This window comes from Lissotriton vulgaris, chromosome 8 (genome assembly GCF_964263255.1).
Source record: "Lissotriton vulgaris chromosome 8, aLisVul1.2, whole genome shotgun sequence".
NCBI lineage: Eukaryota > Metazoa > Chordata > Amphibia > Caudata > Salamandridae > Lissotriton > Lissotriton vulgaris.
In genome coordinates, this window is record NC_141696.1 from 569,738,752 (window position 1) to 569,760,683 (window position 21,932).

Sequence of the window (21,932 nt, forward strand, 5' to 3'; positions counted from 1 at the left end):
TGTTGTGTGACTGACATGCCAAGCACCGGCGGGTTATGATGCAGATCATATTTCAGCAGCACAGTCATAATTTGCGTGAAGAAGAGTTTCCTGAAGGTAGGCGTGTCTAGGGGCTGGAGGGGGGTGGGGCGGATGGGAGAGAGGGGGCCACTGGGGTCGAAGAGTAAGCTTGTCAAGCCGCCTGTTCCTTTGGGGCTGGTGTTGTCTAAAGACACCAAACAGTTTAGGTTGCCAAATCAAAAGCACACTGGAAGAGACATGATTGAAATATGACTTTGTAAGGTGTGCCAAGGTACAACATTCTTGAAAAGAAGAGACGTCTTCAAGTAAGTTCCAATAAAGATTTATTCTGGCACATCAACTTATCACGAGACTGCATCTGTCTTCAGTGAAGCATAACTAGTTCAACTGTTAGTGCTTCAGCAAAGAACAGTACCACACGCAATGCGCCTTCAAAAATAAAGATATTTGGAGGTACGCATGCCGGTGGCATAGAACACAAAGAGAAGCGATCCAGAATGCAGAATGTGAACAGGACAATAAACAAGGAGGAAAGACTAACGTTACAATAAAGAGAGCCCTCTAGAGACTTGAAGTAGTGTGGAGCCTCTAGGCAGAAATCGCCTAGGCGTTCTCTTGTGATGCCTTAGTGTAGATTTTCAAGTACAACTCCTTTTGTTTAATATTCACATTTTGTGTTGGCTATGATCTAAAACACGTTTAGCTTGTGAAGGTACTTGGAAGTTAAACCCACAAACTGCCAGGGTTAGTGGGAAGTTGCAAGGGCTAGTGGGAATTGACAGCATGTACCCTTTGCCACTCAATGACTTTACAAGAGTTGACCTGCTGTTTCACCTGCTCCGTGACATGCCGGTGCAGGGAACTCCCCGGACAGGGCTCCACCTCTCAGGCCTCCAGAGCAGCAGCCGGGAGCCCGGCCGGAGACGAGGAAGGCGGGGAGGACATGACGAGTGAAGGTAGGAGACAGGGGGAGAGAGGTTGGGGCAGGAAGGCAGGGGAAGAGAGGAGGGAAAAAAAAAACTAAAACAAATCGACTCACCTGCACCTTGCGACGGCGGCACTTCTCCGGTCTCCCTCTTCGGCATGGGAGACCGGCAACGTCGACAATCTCTCTGGCACTTCTCCGGTCTCCCTCTTCGGCATGGGAGACCGGCAACGTCGACGGCGGCGGTTCCCTCCAGGCCACGGGAGCCCCGCGGGCGCCGCCATACTGCTTGCCGTCTTCCTTCTTCCCCCGGGCTGCGGGGGGCGGGCACTTCCGGCCGGCCGCGCTAGGATTGGCCGGCCGGCCAGTCACGGGGCGGGAAACGGGGGAGAAGAGACGCAGAAGTGCCGGCAATGCCGGACCAGACTCGGGGGCGTTCCCGGCGTCGCGTGACGTCGGCAAAAGCCAAAGAATGTCGGGAACGCCCCCGTGTCTGGTCCGGCATTGACGGACAGGCCCCTCATCCAATGGCTAGGCTCCATTTACGGAGCCAGCCAATGAATGACGAGGGCCGAGCCAAAGCACACTACAGTTCTCATCAGGTTTTCGCCTGCGCCGAAAAAGATGCGCAGAGCGCATCTTTTTGGCGAGGCAAAACCTAAAAAGCTTATTTTAGATCAAAACAGGAACTCACATGTGATAAATGTGAGGTCGTCACAGAGAATATTTGCAGTACTATTAGTGAGCATTATTGATGTTAAAACTAGAATTTAACAATTGCTTTATTAACCTTCTTCCTTGAAAATGCACCATTTGCCCGCTCCTTTTTTCAAATTTTTCTCTGGAGGAGAACCCCCCCGAACTCCTTTTGTGGCTGTAGGGCTAGCTCGCTGCGCTCGCTCGCCACAAGCCACTCATCACAAACTACATTTAAGACTCACCAGCCGCCACTGCATTACCCACATTTTAGAAGGAGAGAAAACAATATTGTTCCACTTTCTAATACCAAGCCATGGTAAGAATATACTAAATTCTATTTCCTTCATTTTTCACCCCAATCCAAAATCTAGATTTAATATTGACAGGATCGATTTACTTCTTTTGGTATTACGCAGGCAACACAAACTTTGCAAAAGACAGTTTGCTCCATTGTAAACTGGGTATTACTTTAGTTGGCAGTGCATCACAAAGGACATAATGTGGAATCTATGTACCTTTTTTGTAGATCCTCAAGATTCAGTTCTCCAACGTAGTGCGTGGCTGATGAGACAGTGACAATTCTCGCGTGGTGGCTGCTTGTTCCCGCCTCCTTAAGGGAGCTCAAGAGGAGATTGGTCAGAAGGAAGTGGCCCAGATAGTTCAAGCCAAAATGCTCCTCAAACCCGTCCACTGTCTTTCGTTCTGGAACCAGCATCACACCAGCTGTAATGCAAACAATCACAAACTGAACTCAGCAGTAAAATGTATTAATGGTGTAAGCAGCACAGCGGCAAATATTATGCTTGAATAGTGTCATCTTTTGAGTCCTCAGCAAGACCAATTTTGGAACCTCTGTTCTAAAAAACTTTGAATTTGATTGCTCAATTTCTGCTAATTCAAAGTGAACATGATGGTAAATAATACTGAGGTATGCAGTACACTTTTAGAAATGAGGATACATAAAACAGCCAAAATATGTATTGCCTGGGCCCTGGGTAGAAAAAGACAAGGTATGGGGTAGAGGTACGTAGAGAGAGGGAGAAAGAATAAGATTAAGTAATTGGCAGGTGAGAAAGAAAGAAAGAAAGAAAGAAAGAAAGAAAGAAAGAAAGAAAGAAAGAAACCTGTACACCACAAAAAAACATATCACAGAAACAAAACCAAGTCAAAGCATATTACAAGGGTTAAAAAAGAAATCTCATATACAATTCAACTCTGCTCTAAAATACAAGATGACCTATAAAGTGCCAATGCACCTATATAAAGAACAAAGTACCAAGAAAAACAGGTCTGTCAAAAAGAATCAACATGTTGCAAAATGGCAAAATCGGATTACTATATGTTTTGGATGACAAGACCTACATCATAGAAGGATATTTACATGGAGAAAAAGAACACACCTGATAAAAAACGTATTAGTTGTGAAATTTGATTTGCATAAACGATAATTGCAGATAGCCAGAAGATGTATAACTTTAAGCAAACTTTGCACTTTACAAGAAAGTGGGAACTATGGAAAACATTTCATGGTTCCCTATGAAATACTGATTTGAGCATCCTAATGACAGCTTCGAAACTACCCTGCAGGATGTTACCTCTGTCCTGGCCAATAGGATTATGCAACACGGTTATCTAAATTATGTAGCAAAGTTATCAGCATTATGCAGCAAAAACAAGTTATTCATGCAGCACATTCTCTGGCATTATTATTTTCACCCACTTGAGCTAGAAACAACATTTTTTGTGAAATATGCAACTTCTGCAAATTATATGGCAAAGATAATAGAGCCGTAATTATGTGTTTACAGCTGCTGTCACGAGAATCACTTAAACCCACGGCCTCTCACTATTGTCCATTGTTTTACCGACAATTTATAAAGTCATGGCACACCTAAATATTATAATTCTAATCAGTACCCATTGTTCACTGCACTTTGAAGAAAAACTATTTTTTACGCAAAGGACTCCAAAATTAACATTTAACTACATTACTTTACATTTAAAAAAGCCAATAAATCCACTGAAAAAAACAAAGGTTAAAGTGACGTTACAATTAGGCCTTATAAAATATGAAAATTATTGTTTTAAAATACAAAAACCCTGAAATTATAGTTTACTAAGCTAACTATAACTTGCACCTCAGCCATGCACTGCTTATAACCTCACTTATTACATCACTCATTACATGTTAAATGCCATCATTGATAACATCACTGATGACATCATCGATGACATAATTAATGACATCACTGATTAAATCAAGCGATTAATGTGTCACTGTCCACTGGGGAATGCCAAAAATGTACACTTTGGATACTGGTAGGGGAATGTGATGAATCTGTAGATTCTGTTGTTAAAGGGTGGGAAGTTTCTAGGCAGAGGCTGTGCCGTTTGTCGTTCACGGCCCATCCAGGAAGGATGACGACAGCCATGTGCAGATCTTCACACTTGTTGTGCTCATACTATGGGTACTCCTGTTTGGAACCAGCACCATCACTGTCTGTACAAGAGCCATCATATTACAGAAAGAAATGTCTGAACTGCAGAAAGAAGATGAAGTTATGAAAATGAATCACACTAACTGCTGCTATGATCCAAGACTAGTAACGGTGATAGCCAGTCTCCCAAGGAAGAGGGGACATTGCCTAAAATCAGAACATCCAGCTGGAGAAGCTGTGGGTATGCTTTGGAACAGGGAGCCTAGCTACCCTATGGTAGTGTCTTGTCCAATAGGAGAAGCCCAGCTGCTGAGTCTGGAGAGAGGAGTATTGCTTAGTGGCCCAAAAGAAGCACCCTGTCAAGGAGTGTGTCCGAAGCCTGCCTATGTGAACCCAAGGGTCTCCCAACCTCATTACTGTTGTATATTTATGCTTACTTCAATGTGGCTACTTGGTGTCTGTAGTCCTTTCTTAGTGTTCTCATCTTACTAGTCTCCCATACTACCTAAGAGTGTTCTATCTGTGATGTGGATTCCAGCCTTGGCAGTTGATGGTCTGGTCAGCTGTGAGGTTTACTGCTCTGCTGTCTTATCCTGTACTATTTTAATAAAACTATCTTAATAACCTGAAGACGTGTTCTGCTGCCTACATAATTTATTTACAACAATTACACGATCAAGAAATCTAGGGCAGGATGTACTAAAACTGGGGTAGCAATACATTATTGTTATTTGCATACTGGATTTAGGCAACCACTAAATTATTTTGTGATCTTATTTACTAATCGGTTGATTCGTATAATAGGGTTGCAGAATGACATGCTTAATTAATATTCATTAGGCAGGATGAAAATTGTAACTCCCTCCTATTTGCTGCAAAGACAAGCATGTTGGACCACATTTACAGCAGACCACATCCCTGTCTTTGCATTTCAAAATTGAAACCTTAAAAAAAAAGCAGCTCTGTTTCCTTAAAGGATCGGTGCTTCTTTAAATAAAAGTTTTCAGTTTTTAAAAACTTAAATGACTTTAAGAGTTGTCAAGGATTCCCTGGACTAATGCCTACTTCAGGTGAAGCTGTCACCCTATTTCACAAAGGAGGAGGGGTGCCAATGGGGCCATTTCTTTCTGCAAATAAGTTACCATCCCGACTTGAGAGTCAGTAACTTATCGAAGGTTGGCAACCAGAATTACAAAGGCAAACCACGATTTGGTATTTGCAAAGGACATCCAACACACACCCCTTCCAAATTCCAAATCATAACCATTTCTACACAGATTTTGTGATTCTTAAAAAGTTTGTATTGTAACATTTGTGTGACACATTTATAAAATGTTTTTGCTGGTTGCAAGCCCTTTGATGTACCAAATCGGAGGGTTTGCGCCAGTAAAAAGCTTAGTACATCTGGCCCAGCTCCAGCGACTATCATAAAGAAAGATGGAGGACCTGTGCTGACTGTGGTAGTCATACCTGATGTCAAGTTATCAAAAAGGGACTAGCTATGGAAGGGGTTGGTATGATGTTTATTTTATAAAAATCATGGTGACTCAGTTGAGTTTTGCCGATTAGGGGTGGCACCTGTTGGGTGTCTTTAGAAAGCCCTCACCCACCAACCTAGTTGGTGGCATGCTTCATCATCGGGCCCACCCAGTGACACCTAGCGTGTCCCGGGTGTGCTACGATGCCTGGTTACAGCGGAGCAGGTATGTCACTGTGTGTGCGGTGAGGGGTAGTGAGATAGTGAGTTTAAAACGGCTTGGCGGTGGTCCCAGTCCTGGAGAACTTTATTAGTTGGGCCTCCGTCAGCGGTTAAAAATAAGGCTGTTGGACGTTGGGGGCGGGTTACGACCTCCCACGTCCTTTAAGGTGTCAACATGTTTCAGCCAGTGCCTTATCAATATGCTGGCTTTCTTCAGGACTAAAATGTGAGTGTGGAATAAGAATTAAAACTAGTGGGTGTGTAGTGTGGACTATGTGTCTACACGCCCTAAAGTGTATCTAACTGTGAGAGGGGGGGATTCCCTTCTCAAGATCACCTGTACAAATAACATAAAGGACAAGGACAAAACATACAGGGAGAAAAAGAGTCACAAAACTATATAGGTCATATATATCATGTCAGCCGGCTTAATAGCGATGAGGTGCAGGCTATCAGCGGCTCAAGTGTAATGGTATTGGTGGTACCATTATGGTGGAAGATCGCACTAGAACTTCGAGGTGAAGTGGTTTAAAAAAACGGAGTATTGCAACAGTGGTTGGGCCGTCGGTTTAAATACTGAGGCTAATTGGTAAATCGTGCGCACCTGAGGATTGATAGGAATGGTGAAAAGACTCGTGTTTGTCGAGTCATTATTGTGCCCAGGTGAGTGCCGGTTCTTCCGCGTAGAGACGCGGTGTAGCGTGTGGATTCCGCGCATGCGCGGCGGCACTGGCATGCTGCGCATGCGTGGAGCCGTGCGAGCCACCGCGCATGCGTGTACCCCGGGCGCTATCTAGCGCAAGTCTGTAGGTGTGCGCTGGGGGCATCAGCTAGGATTACAAGTATTAAAAGAATACGGGCTATGTAAAAGATTTATATCCTAATGGTGAAGGTGCTCCTGGGGTTAAAGGCGCCCCTGGTGCTGGTGTGATCGATGATGTAAAGACCAGGCAACTATGGTGGGCAAGGCAACAAGATGTGACCTATCACCTGGGCACAATAATGACTCGACAAACACCTGAAGTTTACCTCACACACCAACAGACATTATGTAGAGTTTCTAGACATTATAATAAAACACACTGAAGGTCACCTAACTGTAGAACTTTACACCAAACCCACAGACAGGAACACGATGTTGCACTTCCAGAGCAACCATCCGGCTTCGCAGAAAAATAATATCCCTTTTGGCCAATTTTTGAGGCTTAAAAGGAACTGCACATCAATGCCAGACTTTGAAAAACATGCAACAAATCTAAGGAAGAAATTCTTAGAAAGGGGTTACCCCAAAAAAATGATCAGGCATGCCTACAAGAGGGCTAAATATTTTAACAGGGACTATCTGTTCACACCTAAAGAAAAAACTGAGGACCCTCAAAATTCCATCATGTTTGTGACCAACTTCTCACAAGTGAGCCATATGGTCAAAAACATTATAAATAGAAATTGGCACCTAGTAAAGGACAAATCTCAGACTCCGATCCCCAAACCAATTTTTTCTTATCGAAGAAACAAAACCATCAGGAACTGTTTAGTCCACACATATAGAGAAAAGAGCAGAAACAACCAACGGACTATTAATGACACTCCCATACCCAATGGCACACACCCATGTGCAGGCTGTAGCAACTGCGCAAGCATTATAAAAGGAAAAACTATAACGGTAAACGACAGATCGGTAAATATAAAGAGCTTCATGAATTGTAGAACTAAAAATATCATATATTTGATCCAATGTCCCTGCCAGAAATCATACATAGGCGAAACATCAAGAGAAGTCAGATTGCGCCTTAATGAGCACAGATCAGCCCTTAGGACAAACAAACTAGGAGCACCTCTGACTGAACACTGGAAAATTGCAGGTCATCAAATCAATGACCTCAAGTGGTGTGGCCTAGAAAAGATCACAGGAAGCAAAAGAGGGGGCAATCTAGACAACAAAAGGAAAAGGAGAGAACAATTCTACATGTCCTCTTTTAACAGCGTAAGATGTGGCATGAACTCAAGAGAGGACTGGGAGAAAATAATCCTCAATTAATTAAAAAAAGCTTAAGAAATACCCCTACATCCAATAATGGAAAAATCTACATGTAAAGCCATGATAAGCATTGATGTATGGGCTATAGGGGCAACAGTGCCTATCCTACAATATAGTTAACAACATCGGATATTTGCCAGGTAAGTCCTAGCAATACTGGGCTAGAAGAAAGACTAGACGCAATGAAAACACTCGGAATAAGAGCAGAAAACAAAACCTTTCAATACAAGCATTGAAACACACCTTTCAGCATTCTGACCAATAGGGAGCGGTCTAACTAATTCTGAACCAATAGAAACGCGCCTACCATGTCACCGCATCACAGACGCGCGGTTGAAGAAATAGTAAATAGAGAGAACCCGAAACAGACGCGCGATGTAAGAAATAATAAATAGAGAGAACCTAAAATAGTCTATGATGGACATCTCTTCTTAGGCAAAGTGTAGGAGAGTACCCTAATAACAAGATCGCGGCAATTTAAATAATATGGGTAATCGAAATACGGCCTGTCCATAAGTTTCCATGGTGACGCGTCCTTGAGCGCGGATCCGATTGGCAACAAATGAGCCAATAAGAATGGGAATACGAAATGAGCTGTCGCCATAGCGACCGGTCTTGTTTATCCCCTCTTATCCAATAGAACGCACAATTAAAAGGCGCCCATTGAACCGGCAAATTGTACTTAAACGAGCACACGGCAGGCACGTTTCATTTCAGAAAAACGCTGTGGTGAGACAACAAGGACGTGCTGCCAGGAAGAGAGGAGCAGGGAGGCCGACTGCATGAATATCGGTAAGTAGATCACACGGACGGCCCCCTAACAGACCTAAATAGTTGCAGGTTAACCCAGATTAGGGAAAATAAATATAATATCCACCACAGGAACGGTTTTAAAGTGTTTCTTATATAATAATGGCATGTTTTTCCAAAAAACCTAAGAGATTTGTGTGGCGCCATAAAAGCGAAAATAATTATCTCCTACAGGAAGTGGTTGATGTAGACTGTATATAAAAAACTTTTTTCAGTTTGGTGAAAGTTTTCCAAATTCGTTCAATCTTAGTTTTGCCTTATAAATGGGTTAAAACCACAAATTGCGGTAGAAATGAATACTACCCTTAATATAACATAGTCTAACAGAATACAGACTTGGACAAAATGGACACATCTTGCTTAGCCCAAAGAATTTCCTTTTGAACATAATCTTAGATAGCGCTATATAGAATGAGTTTCACCAATCTATGACACAGGAAGATTATAATGTCTAGGAAATATCCCATACAGATACCAACTACACAGAAGAAGATACCTCACAGGACACACACTGCGAGGGAGATCGTTACCCAATTGAAAGGGGGAACTTGGCACTATAACCCTGACTCCCACGGTGAGTGCACTAATAATATATGGCATGAACGGTGTAACGAATTTAAGAAGAAAAGAAAGACACTTCATACAATTTAATTTCCACAGGGAGGATAGAGCTAGAAGGTTCAATATATAGAACGGTGGCTCCTCCTGGCAGCAAAAGACACAGTGAATATAGAGCCTCATTAAGGTATGTGGGACAAAGTGACACATGAATTTTTGGCTCAGATATAATAAAATAAAATTATTATAATACTCATTATAAGTAATTTAACACCTACAGGCAGTAAAGGAGAGAATCAAACCTCGTACCGTATAAAACTGGACAAACCTGATCTGAAAGCAATGGAAATCCACTAAACCCATTAGATGGTATGTAAAGAAAGGTTATGCAACGCAACCTTAATGAACAAATCCATGCATTTATAGTAAATGACCATTAATCATTGGCTCTCTATCTAGGAGACAGAGCAACTTTGCACACATTGAACTGACAAAGCTGCAAGAGTCCTAATTCCAAAAAAGGATCTCTCTTAGAACCAAGTAGTTCAATCCAGGGAGATAATAAACTCAACTGGAACAACAAGGTACGCACCTTATTATAGGAGGTACTTTTTCTCTTTTTTAGTGAAGGAGCTAATGGGGGTCTCTTTAACAGATGGAGCATATATGTATCCATGGGGAAGGCAAACAGTGGGTAGACTCTTACAAGATTTTTTCCAAGATATAACCGCATGTACAGCACAGGAGTAAGAATGTTAAGTATAATTGTAAATATAACATAAAAAAGAAAAGAAAAGAAATCTTTACTGAAGGGTTTAGAATGCAACAATGGACAGACAAATGATGAGAAAAGATGATATTGACATGTCTGGTAACTATGTGTCTTTTTAATTGTCTAGAATCAGTCCTGATGAAGGCATACTAGAAAAAAAGCCGAAACGCTGCGTCAACCTTTTTGATTCTGTGACCTTTTTATTGTATTTTAATAACACCGTGATGAATATGCACATTGTATAATGGTTTTAATGAATTGTTTTTTATAACATTGTATTGTGGAATAAAACTTGTATTTTGTTACCAGACCAAAGTAGTGATATGTTCTTAATCAAAAAAACGTTTATTTACTTAATTATTGTGTCAAAGACATTGTCCATTTGTTGATTGTTGTATGGAAACAAGAATCTAGGTATAGACAACCAAACCAACTCCTTTTTTCACGTCTTCCCACCTGATAACTCTATCTTGATAACATCAAAAAAAATAATTTTTGTTCTTTAAATAATTTTTGTTCTCTATTGTATGAATATGTGGTTAGTTTATTTTGCCTTCTTCATGGGAAACATGCCCCTCTAAGAAAGAATAAATAATCAGAGGGTGTGGGAAAGGGGGATACCTGTTAGTCCTACACTAAAACAAGACATTACCCGAACTGTCCAACGAACCCGGACGTTTTTTTTTTTTTTTACCTGAATGTTTCCCCACCGTCCTCTACAAAGTTAGAGTGGGGTCCTCCTATTTGTTTACACACTTGTCTAGTTGTGCCCTAAAGTATTCTGCTTTGGAACCTCAGCTGTGTTTATTGTATGAGCTTCTTGATGCACTCAGGTGTTTGAGGTGAGCAACGGAGGGAGATATTCTCCATGATCTTTCTGCAAGCCTTAAGTTACACCTTTCCTCATTTAGGCAGCTCAGCGTTTGGAGAGTCTACAAGGTACTCTTTTTATTTTCTTCGGAGCGATTGTATCAAGATTGTCTGACATGGATAGCGTGAATTAATCTATAACATCATTCATCTTTATCAAGCTTGACGCTGGAGGAAGGATACTCTTGCTAAAATAAGTTGAATTAATATTTCTCAAGTCTCTTGACCATTGTCTGACTTTAAACAATTGGCCTTTTCTAGTCAACTCCTTAACCAAGATAATGAAGTCGATTTGGTAGTGGTCAGACCAATCACAAGGTGTTATGGATTCCAGTTGAATGGCATTGTCCTTAGCGATAATTACAATTAGGGCAGTGCATCTATTGTGTGTTGGTCCATTACATGACTGAGTAAGGTTAAGGTTCATAAGAAGGCCTTGAAGGTGCTCAGTATGGGGTCATTAGAGTCATTCCAGTGCAGTGTATGTTGAGATCCCCAATGAAGATATGGTTGGGGTGCAGATCCAAGATAGAGGAGATGGTCTCCATTAATTGTTTGATGAAAGAAAGGTTAGTTCCCAAGTTGTGGTAAATGATGTGGAGTTTGCAAACTATTTTGTCCTTACTCCATATTTTGATACTTAGGAATTCGAATGAGGTCATTGGCACAGGTTGTGATTGTTTCAAGGTAAGCATCGAGTGATAGATGCATGCAAGGCCACCACCAGCTTTTCAAGATCTATCTAGTCGGATGATGTCATAGTTGGGTGGCAGTAGACTGTCCAGAATGGGAGATAAAGTGTAATTGAGCCACGTTTCTGTTAAGATTAGGAGATCAAGGTCTTGTGCAAGAATGAGATCTGCAACGTCAGCATGGTGATTTGCTGCTGACCTGCTTTAAGAAGCATGGATCTGCACTCTGTGCACAGGCCCAATTTTTACATTTTTGGATATATCCAACCCCGTACCAGCCACATGTGGCAGTAGAACTGGACTCTGTGAAACCGATGCCGTTATCTGTAGCACTATATAAAAAATCTCCCCGACCCACACTAGAGGTGGACACAGCGGATACCCTGATTTGGGCTTGGCGAGAACTGCAGAGGCGAGCCCGACTTCCGCTACTGTATGCGCCTGCTATCATATTACTAAACAATCCTATGTTAGCTTGCTTGGCAGAAAGTGGTGGGGAGGTGATGATGGGAGAGACAAGGCTACATACATTTGCAGACCTATACCCAGATGGCATATTTAAGCTTCCACCAGTGGATGAAGAAGGTCGCGAAATCTCTTTTCAAGAGAAATTCGCCTATCATAAATTAAAGATGGCATGCCATTCATTGTGGGAGGGATTTCCTGATGCACCCCCAACATTGCAGGCACTGCAGAATATTCTTGCTAGGGCCTCACAGCGTAAGTTGGTGACCCGCCTATATACAGCCATGCAAGATCAAGCACCGGTCGTGATCCCCAGGTCCATGCAGGTTAGGAATGCGGAGCTAAACCCCAAATTGACGGACGAACAGTGGTGCTTCTGCTGCAAGCAGTTGCTGGAATTGTCCCCCAATTATAGGCTGAGGCTCATACACTTTAAATTCCTTCACAGGTTTTACCGTACTCCAGTCAGCCTGCACAGAATGCATCTTAGGGAGGATAAGAGGTGTTGGAGATGTGGGCTTGAACCGGCTTCTTTTCTACATATGTCATGGCATTGTCCAAAACTGGCCGAGTTCTGGGATAACATATTTGAAGCCGTGAACAAAATACTTGGGCGAAATGATCCCCCATCGCCTCATCTAGGTCTGCTAGGTCTTGTATGTGAAATTGCTCCCCAAAGCAGAAAGCTGCATGCTCTTTTGTTACTTTATGCGCGGAGACAGATAGCAGTTCGTTGGGGTAGGCCAAGAGTACCTAAATTTGATGAATGGCTAACAGACGTCACATACGGGCACACACAGTTGGGAACGTACTGGGAGCTGATGCCAGCTGCATCTAGACCTCGTAACATCTGGGAACCGTTTTTGCAATGGGCTAGGGCCAGGGCGAGCTCCCCTTTACCGAACGACACGAAGGGCACCCAGATTGGGATGTAGAATTGAAGTGGAAAATGTATGACCGGTGGGATATGGGAACGGTTGGTGGTTGCTGTGTACCTATGTAAATGTGTGACAACTGCTGTATAAAGGTTCCAAAACTGACACTCCCGCAGTTCAATAATTGAGTCCCCACGGGATGGCCGCACGGATAATTCAAGAATGGCATGTACCTAGTTAGCACTCACCCACTAGCATATGACAAAGATAATGTTAAGATGCAACTTTATGTTGAATGTAATCCTATACAAACTCCAGACAAAAAGTCGGCACAGAGCCAGATGTCTGATAGTTTTCTTTTGTTACAATTGACTTTCTTTGTGTTTTTCTCATACATTAGTCTAGGAATTCTAAATGGGATGCTGCGACATCCGTCATACCCTTTGTCTCTTTTTTTTTTTTTTTTTTTTTATATCCTCATATGCCACCTAGGTTCTGATTGTGCATCTTGCCGATATACAAACACCATGCTGGCTCAGTTCTTTCGACTGGTGGGGAGTATAAGGACGGAACGGGGCCTTCATCCCACAGCAATAGTGTATAGACCAGCTTTGCACACACAGACAACCATATGGAGATCCCAGGAGTGCAGCCAAGAAAAAATGCTAGGGTAGCATTAGTGTCCGGCTATGCCCAGTGATGGGGTTGATGGCTTAATTATTGGACCTGGGGGAAAAAAAAAACCCAGGCTGTCAATGGTCCCCACCTCAGAAGATACCAAAATGATCTTTTGTCGCTGTTCCCAGCTCTAGCCAAGTCTAACCTGGAGACCTGTAGTACAGAAGTGTACCAATCATTAACTGAGGGAGGAAGAGAGTCTTTCCACTTCTTACAAATCTCTCTTCTAGCAAGCAGAATAGTGTAGAAAATCAACTTCCTTGCCGCTGCCGGAACACTGTCCACAATGCCAAAGATTACAGAGGTGAGGTCTAGAACAATGTTAGTGCCAAGTGATATTGAGAGGGTCTTACTTATGGCTTCCCAAAACAAAGAAAGATGAGGACACTCGAAAAACATATGTATGTCTGCTGCGGCTAACAACCCACATCTTGCACAAGTCACCCTATTTCGCTGATTGAATTTGGAAAGTCGTTCGGGCGAATAATAAGCTCGATGGAGGGTGAAGATATGGTTTCTACGTAGCCATGCTGGTTTGACAATGTCCCACATCATACCGCATGATGTAGTCCAAAGGTCTTGGAGGTTGGGGGTAGTTAAATGCGGTAACCAAAGCTTTTCCGGAAGCGAGAATTCACCATCCAGTTCTTCCAGGATTAGTTTATACCAAAATGAAACCTCTTTCTTAGTGGGAGATTTGTCAACTAGAAGAGTGATAAGGTTACTATGTTTACCTAGTGGAAACATAGTTCCTCGAGATGGTGAAGCTTTATATGCACTGGACCAACTTGATATTTGCGTGTATTTAAATCTGGAAAAGTTTGGGCCAATTTTGTTTCTTAAACAGTCCCAGGGTAGCAGAGTGCCATCATCGAATAGTTCTCCCCATACCAGAAGTCCAGCATCTCTAATACATTGAGCCAGTGTATCTCCCAACCACGCCGGACATTCTGGAAGACCCCACAGAGGCGTTCTACTACCATAGTACCCTATTTTGATACCTTTTGTTAACTGGGCCCAAATTCTTGCCATACCCCGTAAAACTTTCAGTTTGACTTTTAAAAAAAAACTTAGGATCTCCAAATTTAAAAAGAAAACCTGACAGGCTCACCCCCTCTGCCTCCAATAAAGTAGTAAAAATAGAACCAACTCCATGATCTGATGGATTCTTTAATAAAATCCTAGCATGAGACAGCTGGAAAGCCCAAGCATAGATCTGCAGGTCCGGGGCTACCAGCCCACCCTTATCTCTGCGTCTCCTGATTTTCTTCCAAGAAATTCTCACAAGGTGATTATTACAAATGAAAGTATTAATGTCAGCCTGTAATTTTTTAATAGGAAGAGGTTCAAAGAATAAAGGAATAATATTAAATAAGAAAGTAATCTTCGGTAGAATAGACATCTTAACAAGATTAATTCTACCTAACAAAGACAGCGGGAGATGGGACCAATTCTGGAACAACTTGCGACATTCTTTAGCTACTTTCGAGAAATTTTTAGTAGCAATCTGGTCTATATCACCAACAACATCAAGGCCTAGGTATCTCATCTCCTTACCTGGCCGAATACCTGCAGTAAAGGAGCTCTGATCAATATTCCAGGTCATCATCTCAGTTTTTAATGTGTTGATCTCTTATCCGGACATCTCCCCAAACTCCGATGCCAGTTTAAATATTGCAGGAAGGGCCAGGTGAGGTGCGGATGTAAAGATGAGGATTGGGATGTAGAATTGAAGTGGAAAATGTATGACCGGTGGGATATGGGAACGGTTGGTGGTTGCTGTGTACCTATGTAAATGTGTGACAACTGCTGTATAAAGGTTCCAAAACTGACACTCCGTCAGTTCAATAATTGAGTCCCCACGGGATGGCCGCACGGATAATTCAAGAATGGCATGTACCTAGTTAGCACTCACCCACTAGCATATGACATAGATAATGTTAAGATGCAACTTTATGTTGAATGTAATCCTATACAAACTCCAGACAAAAAGTCGGCACAGAGCCAGATGTCTGATAGTTTTCTTTTGTTACAATTGACTTTCTTTGTGTTTTTCTCATACATTCGTCTAGGAATTCTAAATGGGATGCTGCGACATCCGTCATACCCTTTGTCTCTTTTTTTTTACATTGTCGAAAACCTCAATCATTTTAAAAAAATTTTTAAAAAGGAAGCATGGATCTGAGACAAGATTTGGTTACTAATGCATCTTGGTGAGTTATGGTCACTTGCAATAGGTTGTATTTGCTCGTTGATTTAGCATTAGGACTTGGTTCTCTGAGTGGGTAGGTGGGGATAGTCTGCGTGGTATCCGGCAATGGTGAAGAATCCTTATTGGTAGAGGAATAAGTTAGCAGAAGGATATTAATTTCAACATTGGATAGGTGTTCTGTAACCCTCTGAAGTCTGGAAATGTGGTTGAGATGAGGGCGTGTTCTCCAAATCAGGTTGGTATAAGTCTCAGTTAATACAGTCTCATGCAAGGAGTAGTTCGCCCATCCCATTGAGGGTGAGTTAAATTGTTTAGTGAGTGAATTTCTATTGGCCCAAGAGATTAGGTTGAGATATCAGAGGGTCTTGAGCGTAGACGTGATGTGAAACAAGTTTAGAAGATCAATTTTAACTAGCTGAAGTTCTTAACTAAGACCAGTGAGTTTATTTTCCAAGTAAACAGAGTCATCAGTGCCTATAGGAATGTAGATTTGATCTAGGGACGGAGAAAGAGTGAGCACTGTTCTGTGCAGAAGGAAAGGCCCAGAAGTCAGAAGGCTCAGAGGAGGTGTGGGGCGCAGTAGGGGAAGTGATAGGATGATGAGCGTGAGAAGAAGGCCTACCAGGGGTGAGGATAGGTGGAAGAATAGGGGAAGTGCTAGGAGTATGATGGTTCGGGGAATGACTACTAGGGGTGGTGACTATAAGGAGGGAAGGAAGAGGACTCCTAGGTGTGCACGCGACGGGTAACCTGTCATGTCCGAAAGACTCTGTTGATAGATTGGAGGCCGGCGTGATTAAGTATGGCTATAGACAATATATCAGCAACTGATTTCTTTTAGATAAATATTTTACTATATGGACATTGATGTTGGTGTACACTGAATATATGACAGAAGTGTCTTCCAGATTCAATACAATATCTCCTTATACAAAGCTGGAAGACCCAGGTTTTCTAATCCTTACATACAGCTGTAAATAAAATGCATGGGAATAAACACTTTACAACAGTGCATTCTGTTGGTGGCTAAACATTCGCAGATTGAATAGATGCGGTACATACACAAATCTGTGGACAACCATTTTGAGTAATGAAAGATCCTACATGGATTTGAAGCCCCGGTTTTGAGACTCTTTGCTGGAGTACAGAACTATTGTTCTTGCTGCTGGATATAGGCTTTGTCCAGCTTCACAGCTGAGAAGGTAAGGCTTACGGGTGAGGGTTGAGGCCAGCCAGTTGCAGGGTTATTAGACCATAGTCTGAGGAGTCATAGTCTTAATAGGAGCTGTGGCTGAGCTTCGACAGTCAATCTAGACCTTCTTCAAAGAAAAGAGTGTGTAATACATAAACAGCAACATCAAAGCAATATTAAAGTTAAGCAATAAACAGGTTACAATTCTCTAAGTAGGTTAGCTAAAAAGAACACAATTTAAGACTAAAAGACACCAAAGCAACTTTAACTGATAGTGGTAGTCAGAACTTGTAGGGTTAAGAAAAATAGCAAAAGAGGCACAGAGAACAATGGAAATCAAAAAGGTGAATATTATCCTATAGGGTGCCTTTCCGCTGATCCCAGTTAGCCTCTAAAGTAGACTCATGATGGAACGAGGACAGCTATGGTCCAGTTTTTCATCAGTTGATGATTTTCCCTTTATCATGTAGTCTTTTTCTGGAAGGTCGGATTCCCCCAGAAGGGTAATCTGTTGAGCTGTTATGGAGATGGGCTCCACAAGGTTGGATAGGCTGGTTCTGTCGTTTCACTGCTGGTCCAATTAGTGCTGCAAAAAGCAACAAGCCGGACAGACCTTCAATCATAGATGAAGAGTGTTATTCGTCATTGGGATTGGGGATCATCATCCCCAGAATTTCCCCTTCTTCTAAAATAGAACCATTTCTGGAGGTTGAAATCTGCAAGTGAGGAAAGGCTGGGAACTGTGATTGGATAGGGCTCCACAAGGCGAGACACCTTCAAGAGGTCTTTCTCCTGTTGAGGGTGTTCCACTATTGGGTATCGTTGGAACCTTCTTCCAGCCCTCCAGAGGTGAAAATGTTTATAAGTTAACTCTTTTGACATTTGCAATAAAAAACTTTGTATCTTCTTTATTGGTGGTCTAACGTCTCCAAAATGTCAGGGACTGCTCCTTCAACACCTGCCATGGGTTCAAATGCTATTCTCAACTCACAGTCAAGACCACAGCCAGAATTCCTGGTTCTTCTTGGAAATATTTCATGGATTATGTTCTCCTGTGGATCAGCATGTGGTCCAATTCTCTGACTTTAATAATAGTGTTGAGGGTCAAAGATTCAAGGGAAAGGAGTCCATAGTACTTTCCACGGCTGACAGGAGCTCTTCTTACAGTAGCCTTCTTCTGGTTGTTTTCTCAGGTTCCTGCAGCACTGTGATATGCATGTGATTGAACAGTGTTTTATAAGATTGATCCACTAGTGTTTGGCTTAATTCCATAAAAGAAATCAATCTATACCTGTCTTTTGAGTATTTGGGATCAAGTAATTGTGATTTACACTGGAAACCGACCCCACAACACTACATTTGTACGATTGTCTACGACTCAGATTCTTTGTTTCCTAACCCTATACAAAGCCCACTCCTCCAGCCAAAGTAAAGTAAAGGATGCTCCTTGTAGCATCTGCTATCTCCAACATAGAGTATGGTGATTGACAAGCTGTGGTCTCATTCACATCTGTTCACTACTATCCTGGATGCGAGAGAAGTTTGAATAAAACGAATTTTGCATACTACATGGATAGACAAGTTAACCAGCAGGTACCAGGTAGAAAATTCAAGCCCGATGTTTAAAAGGTACAGTATAATACCCTTTCCTAAAAGTCAAAGTTGTGCCACAAAAATTAAAAATGTATGTTAGCCAAACATGTATTTACGCAAATTACGTTTATGGCATGCAGATGGGTGGGTTTTCCTTGGTGTACTCGATCAGATGTTATAGGTTTAAGTTTAATCTTCACCATCTTAACAGAGCCTACATAATCCAGGTACATAACAAGCAAAAGTTCAAGCGATACACTCAGAAAAGATAGATTTTTCCTATACCGGTAATCTAATGTCAAGGGTAAAAGTGTTACAGTACAGTGCGGCAAGCAGGTTCATGATCAGAACTGTTAAGCTGGACACAAGCAATACTGATTCCACTAGAAAGGGGGATCAAGGTCAAGGAATAAGGGAAGCACAATGGTAAGGAATTTAGGGGCATATTATCAAGGGGGTTTATCTCCGCTTTTTTTGGCTTTAAAAGACAAGAAAGCGGAGATAAAATTATCTCCCTATTACCCACCTGTCACTAACACCAGTTAGCGACAGCTAGTAGGAGATAGCGACCATCTTGGGCCCCACTTTGCATGTCATAGAAATTTATCACTAATGACATGCAAAGTGGGCGTGCCAAGATGTTAGCGACTGGAAACAGTCACTAACATCGCTATCTCCTATTACCAACTTTTGGAGATATTCGCGCTAAGCGCGAATATCTCCAAAAGCTAACACCTGCCCTGAGCAGTTCTTAGCCATGTTATCCAATGGGAGGTGGATAACATGCCTAAGAGCATTAGCTCGGTAATGCATGAATATCGCTGACTTTTCAGCGATATTCATGCATTGCGGGCGCTTTTTATTGCATTTGCGATAAGCCTTGGTAATACCAAGGTTTATCTGCGATAAAAATCGCCGCAGGTCGGCGATACATTTTTGTCTCTAACCAGGCAATAGCGATAATTATCGCTATTGCTTGGTTATATGCCCCTTAATGATTTCCTACTCAAACATTTTGAGCCACTCTCCTTTGTGTAGGTTAGCCAATGTCTAGATGAAATAAATTAATTATATAGTGTCTGACTGGCACCGTTCTGTTCATTATCTAGAGGCTGAAACAAGTAGTCGGCCGGAGCTTGGAGACCACTGCAAAAGGTAAGCAGTTTATTAGTTAGCCAATGAGATGATTAGGGTTTTGGTGATGTTAGAGTGCTTTTATTAATTAGAAAAAAAATGCTTACTTCAGTTGAGCTTATGCTGGTATCACTAGGCTGCCGCCAGCTTGCCCTGACATCTATTCAGATTCACACAAAGAAATCTGAACAAGCTTTTTACATGTATGAGTTTATCTGTGCGCTTTTCCTTTTCAGAAAATCGGTGAAATAGAAACCTAACCCTTGGTCCCTGTATTCATAAATTGTATTAATTTGCATCACTTATAAGGAAGTCAAGTCAAGAGTGCTCCTGTCTTTGTAACTTTCAAGGTCCATTACTCAAGCTTTTCTTAAGGAACATTTATTAGTTGAACTTTCTATTGTATTTCCGTATTATATAAAAATCATGTAACATCCTTTGCTATTCACATCTTTTCCATTAACGTGCAGAAGAAGATGTTTCTAAATGTACCTTATTTAATGTATCTTATGTATTAGAATATTAATAGGGTATTATAATGCTAAATTGCTCATTCAACCATGTTATGTCACATCTCACCACCGAACTTGAGTGCTTTTCAGTCTAAAACCTTATTAAAAATTATATTTTTAGGATATGTGCCAGATTTTCTTTGCCCACCTTAACTGTGCAGACTCTAAGCCACCCTATCATGTGATCTATACTTAGTTCTGGCTGCTTGTTTTCTTTGGAGGTATACCTTATGTTGATCCTCTCACACTATGAGATGTACGGTTGAGACATTGTTTGCTGTTGAATAACTAATTACCTTTGGCAATGATTTTAGCTTTAAATAAACCTATAAGATTTAAATCTGAACTTTCTTGCGTACGTTTATTTGATTGCCTTGGACTCAGTCTTATGAATACTTAAAAAGTCCTCATCCCATGTATGGACCCTCCTAATTATTTTAATTATAGCATGGAATATTTTGGGGGTGAATGTTGCGCATCTGATGCTACGGTAGTGAAAGAGGTAATGAATATTCAGAGGCAAATATAGCCCTTTATATTGCATGCGTTTACAACGCATGTGATTACAACACGGTCATTACAACGACCGCGTTGTTACATCGCAGTACCATTACAACGCAAGTCTTTACATTGACTTGCTGCAGGGGGCGCGCTGGACTTAGGAATAGTATAATTTACTATTCCAACTCCAGTGTGCGGAACAATAGGGAAGGTGTTGGAATAGTAAATATTCTATTCCTTAGGTTAGCCCACCCCCTACAACCGCGTTGTAATGGCATGCGTTGTAACACTCAATGTGATGGCTGTTTCAGGCATCGTGAACCACTGTACAGTAGTCCCAGAATACGAACCAAGATGGAGGTTGTGATGAAACCAGGGTCAAAGGAGGTAGGATGGATCTTCTTTGAGGTGCATAGGAAGCTGGGACATAAAGTATTTTGGAGAGATACAAATTTGGCACTAAAGCGACATTAAGTGCCAAAGGGGTGAAGGCAGTCTCAGATGCTGCAATGGATGGGAAGGAGCAAGATATGAAGGTGTCCACAAAGGCATTACAGAAGAAGCTTAAGGATGATGCAGTGCCTATTTAGGAAATGCTATAAAATGTGACTAACCACGGACAAGTACTGAAACCTCTGGAACACCTTTTGGGAGATGTATGGGGAGATGCATGGGATAGAAGGATGGCTATACCTCAAACAGACAAACGGATTAAACTTCAAATGAGATAGTAATATTCCCTATATTTAAATTTTCTGTATTTTGATCACAGCAAAAAAGTGAAGATGATTGTTTGTGTGCAGCTTCAAAACAGAAAATGTGCAACAAAGGCATTTGTACAGCAAATCAAAAAAAATCATCTGCATGCCAATACAACCCCCTAATGCTCTTGGAAAATTGAAGACTACTTACATTGAACTAACTCACGAGTGACATTCCTGACGATCTAGAACAGTTTTATATCAATACAATTATTTAAAAAAAAGTGAATGTTGATTGACACGCGCTGCCCTCCAACCATGCTGGGTGCCAAAGCACATTTTCATTTCCTGATGGATATGTTCCTTTAAGGCTCGAGTCATAAAAGCGTACGGATATCTTTAGAGGAGAACTTGCAGTCACCTCATCAATCTTTTTGACGAGGATAGACATTCGAAAATGCATCACAATGAGCCAAGTTAAGATTTTGCAAAGTCATTTATTAATAAAAGCCCTTTCGGCTTCATGTCCAACTGAATCAAGTTTGTT

General features: G+C 41.7%; 1 protein-coding gene across 2 annotated transcripts in view; it reads right to left on the reverse strand.

Annotated features, from left to right (window-relative positions):
- The window catches only part of ZBED1 (zinc finger BED-type containing 1), a 1,151,072-nt gene that overhangs the window by 307,381 nt on the left and 821,759 nt on the right, over positions 1 to 21,932 (reverse strand). For both annotated transcript variants that reach the window (XM_086934385.1, XM_086934384.1), the window contains one exon: positions 2,161 to 2,368. In XM_086934385.1, the coding sequence (XP_086790511.1) occupies positions 2,161 to 2,368 (208 nt within the window). The remainder of the gene's footprint in view (positions 1 to 2,160; positions 2,369 to 21,932) is intronic.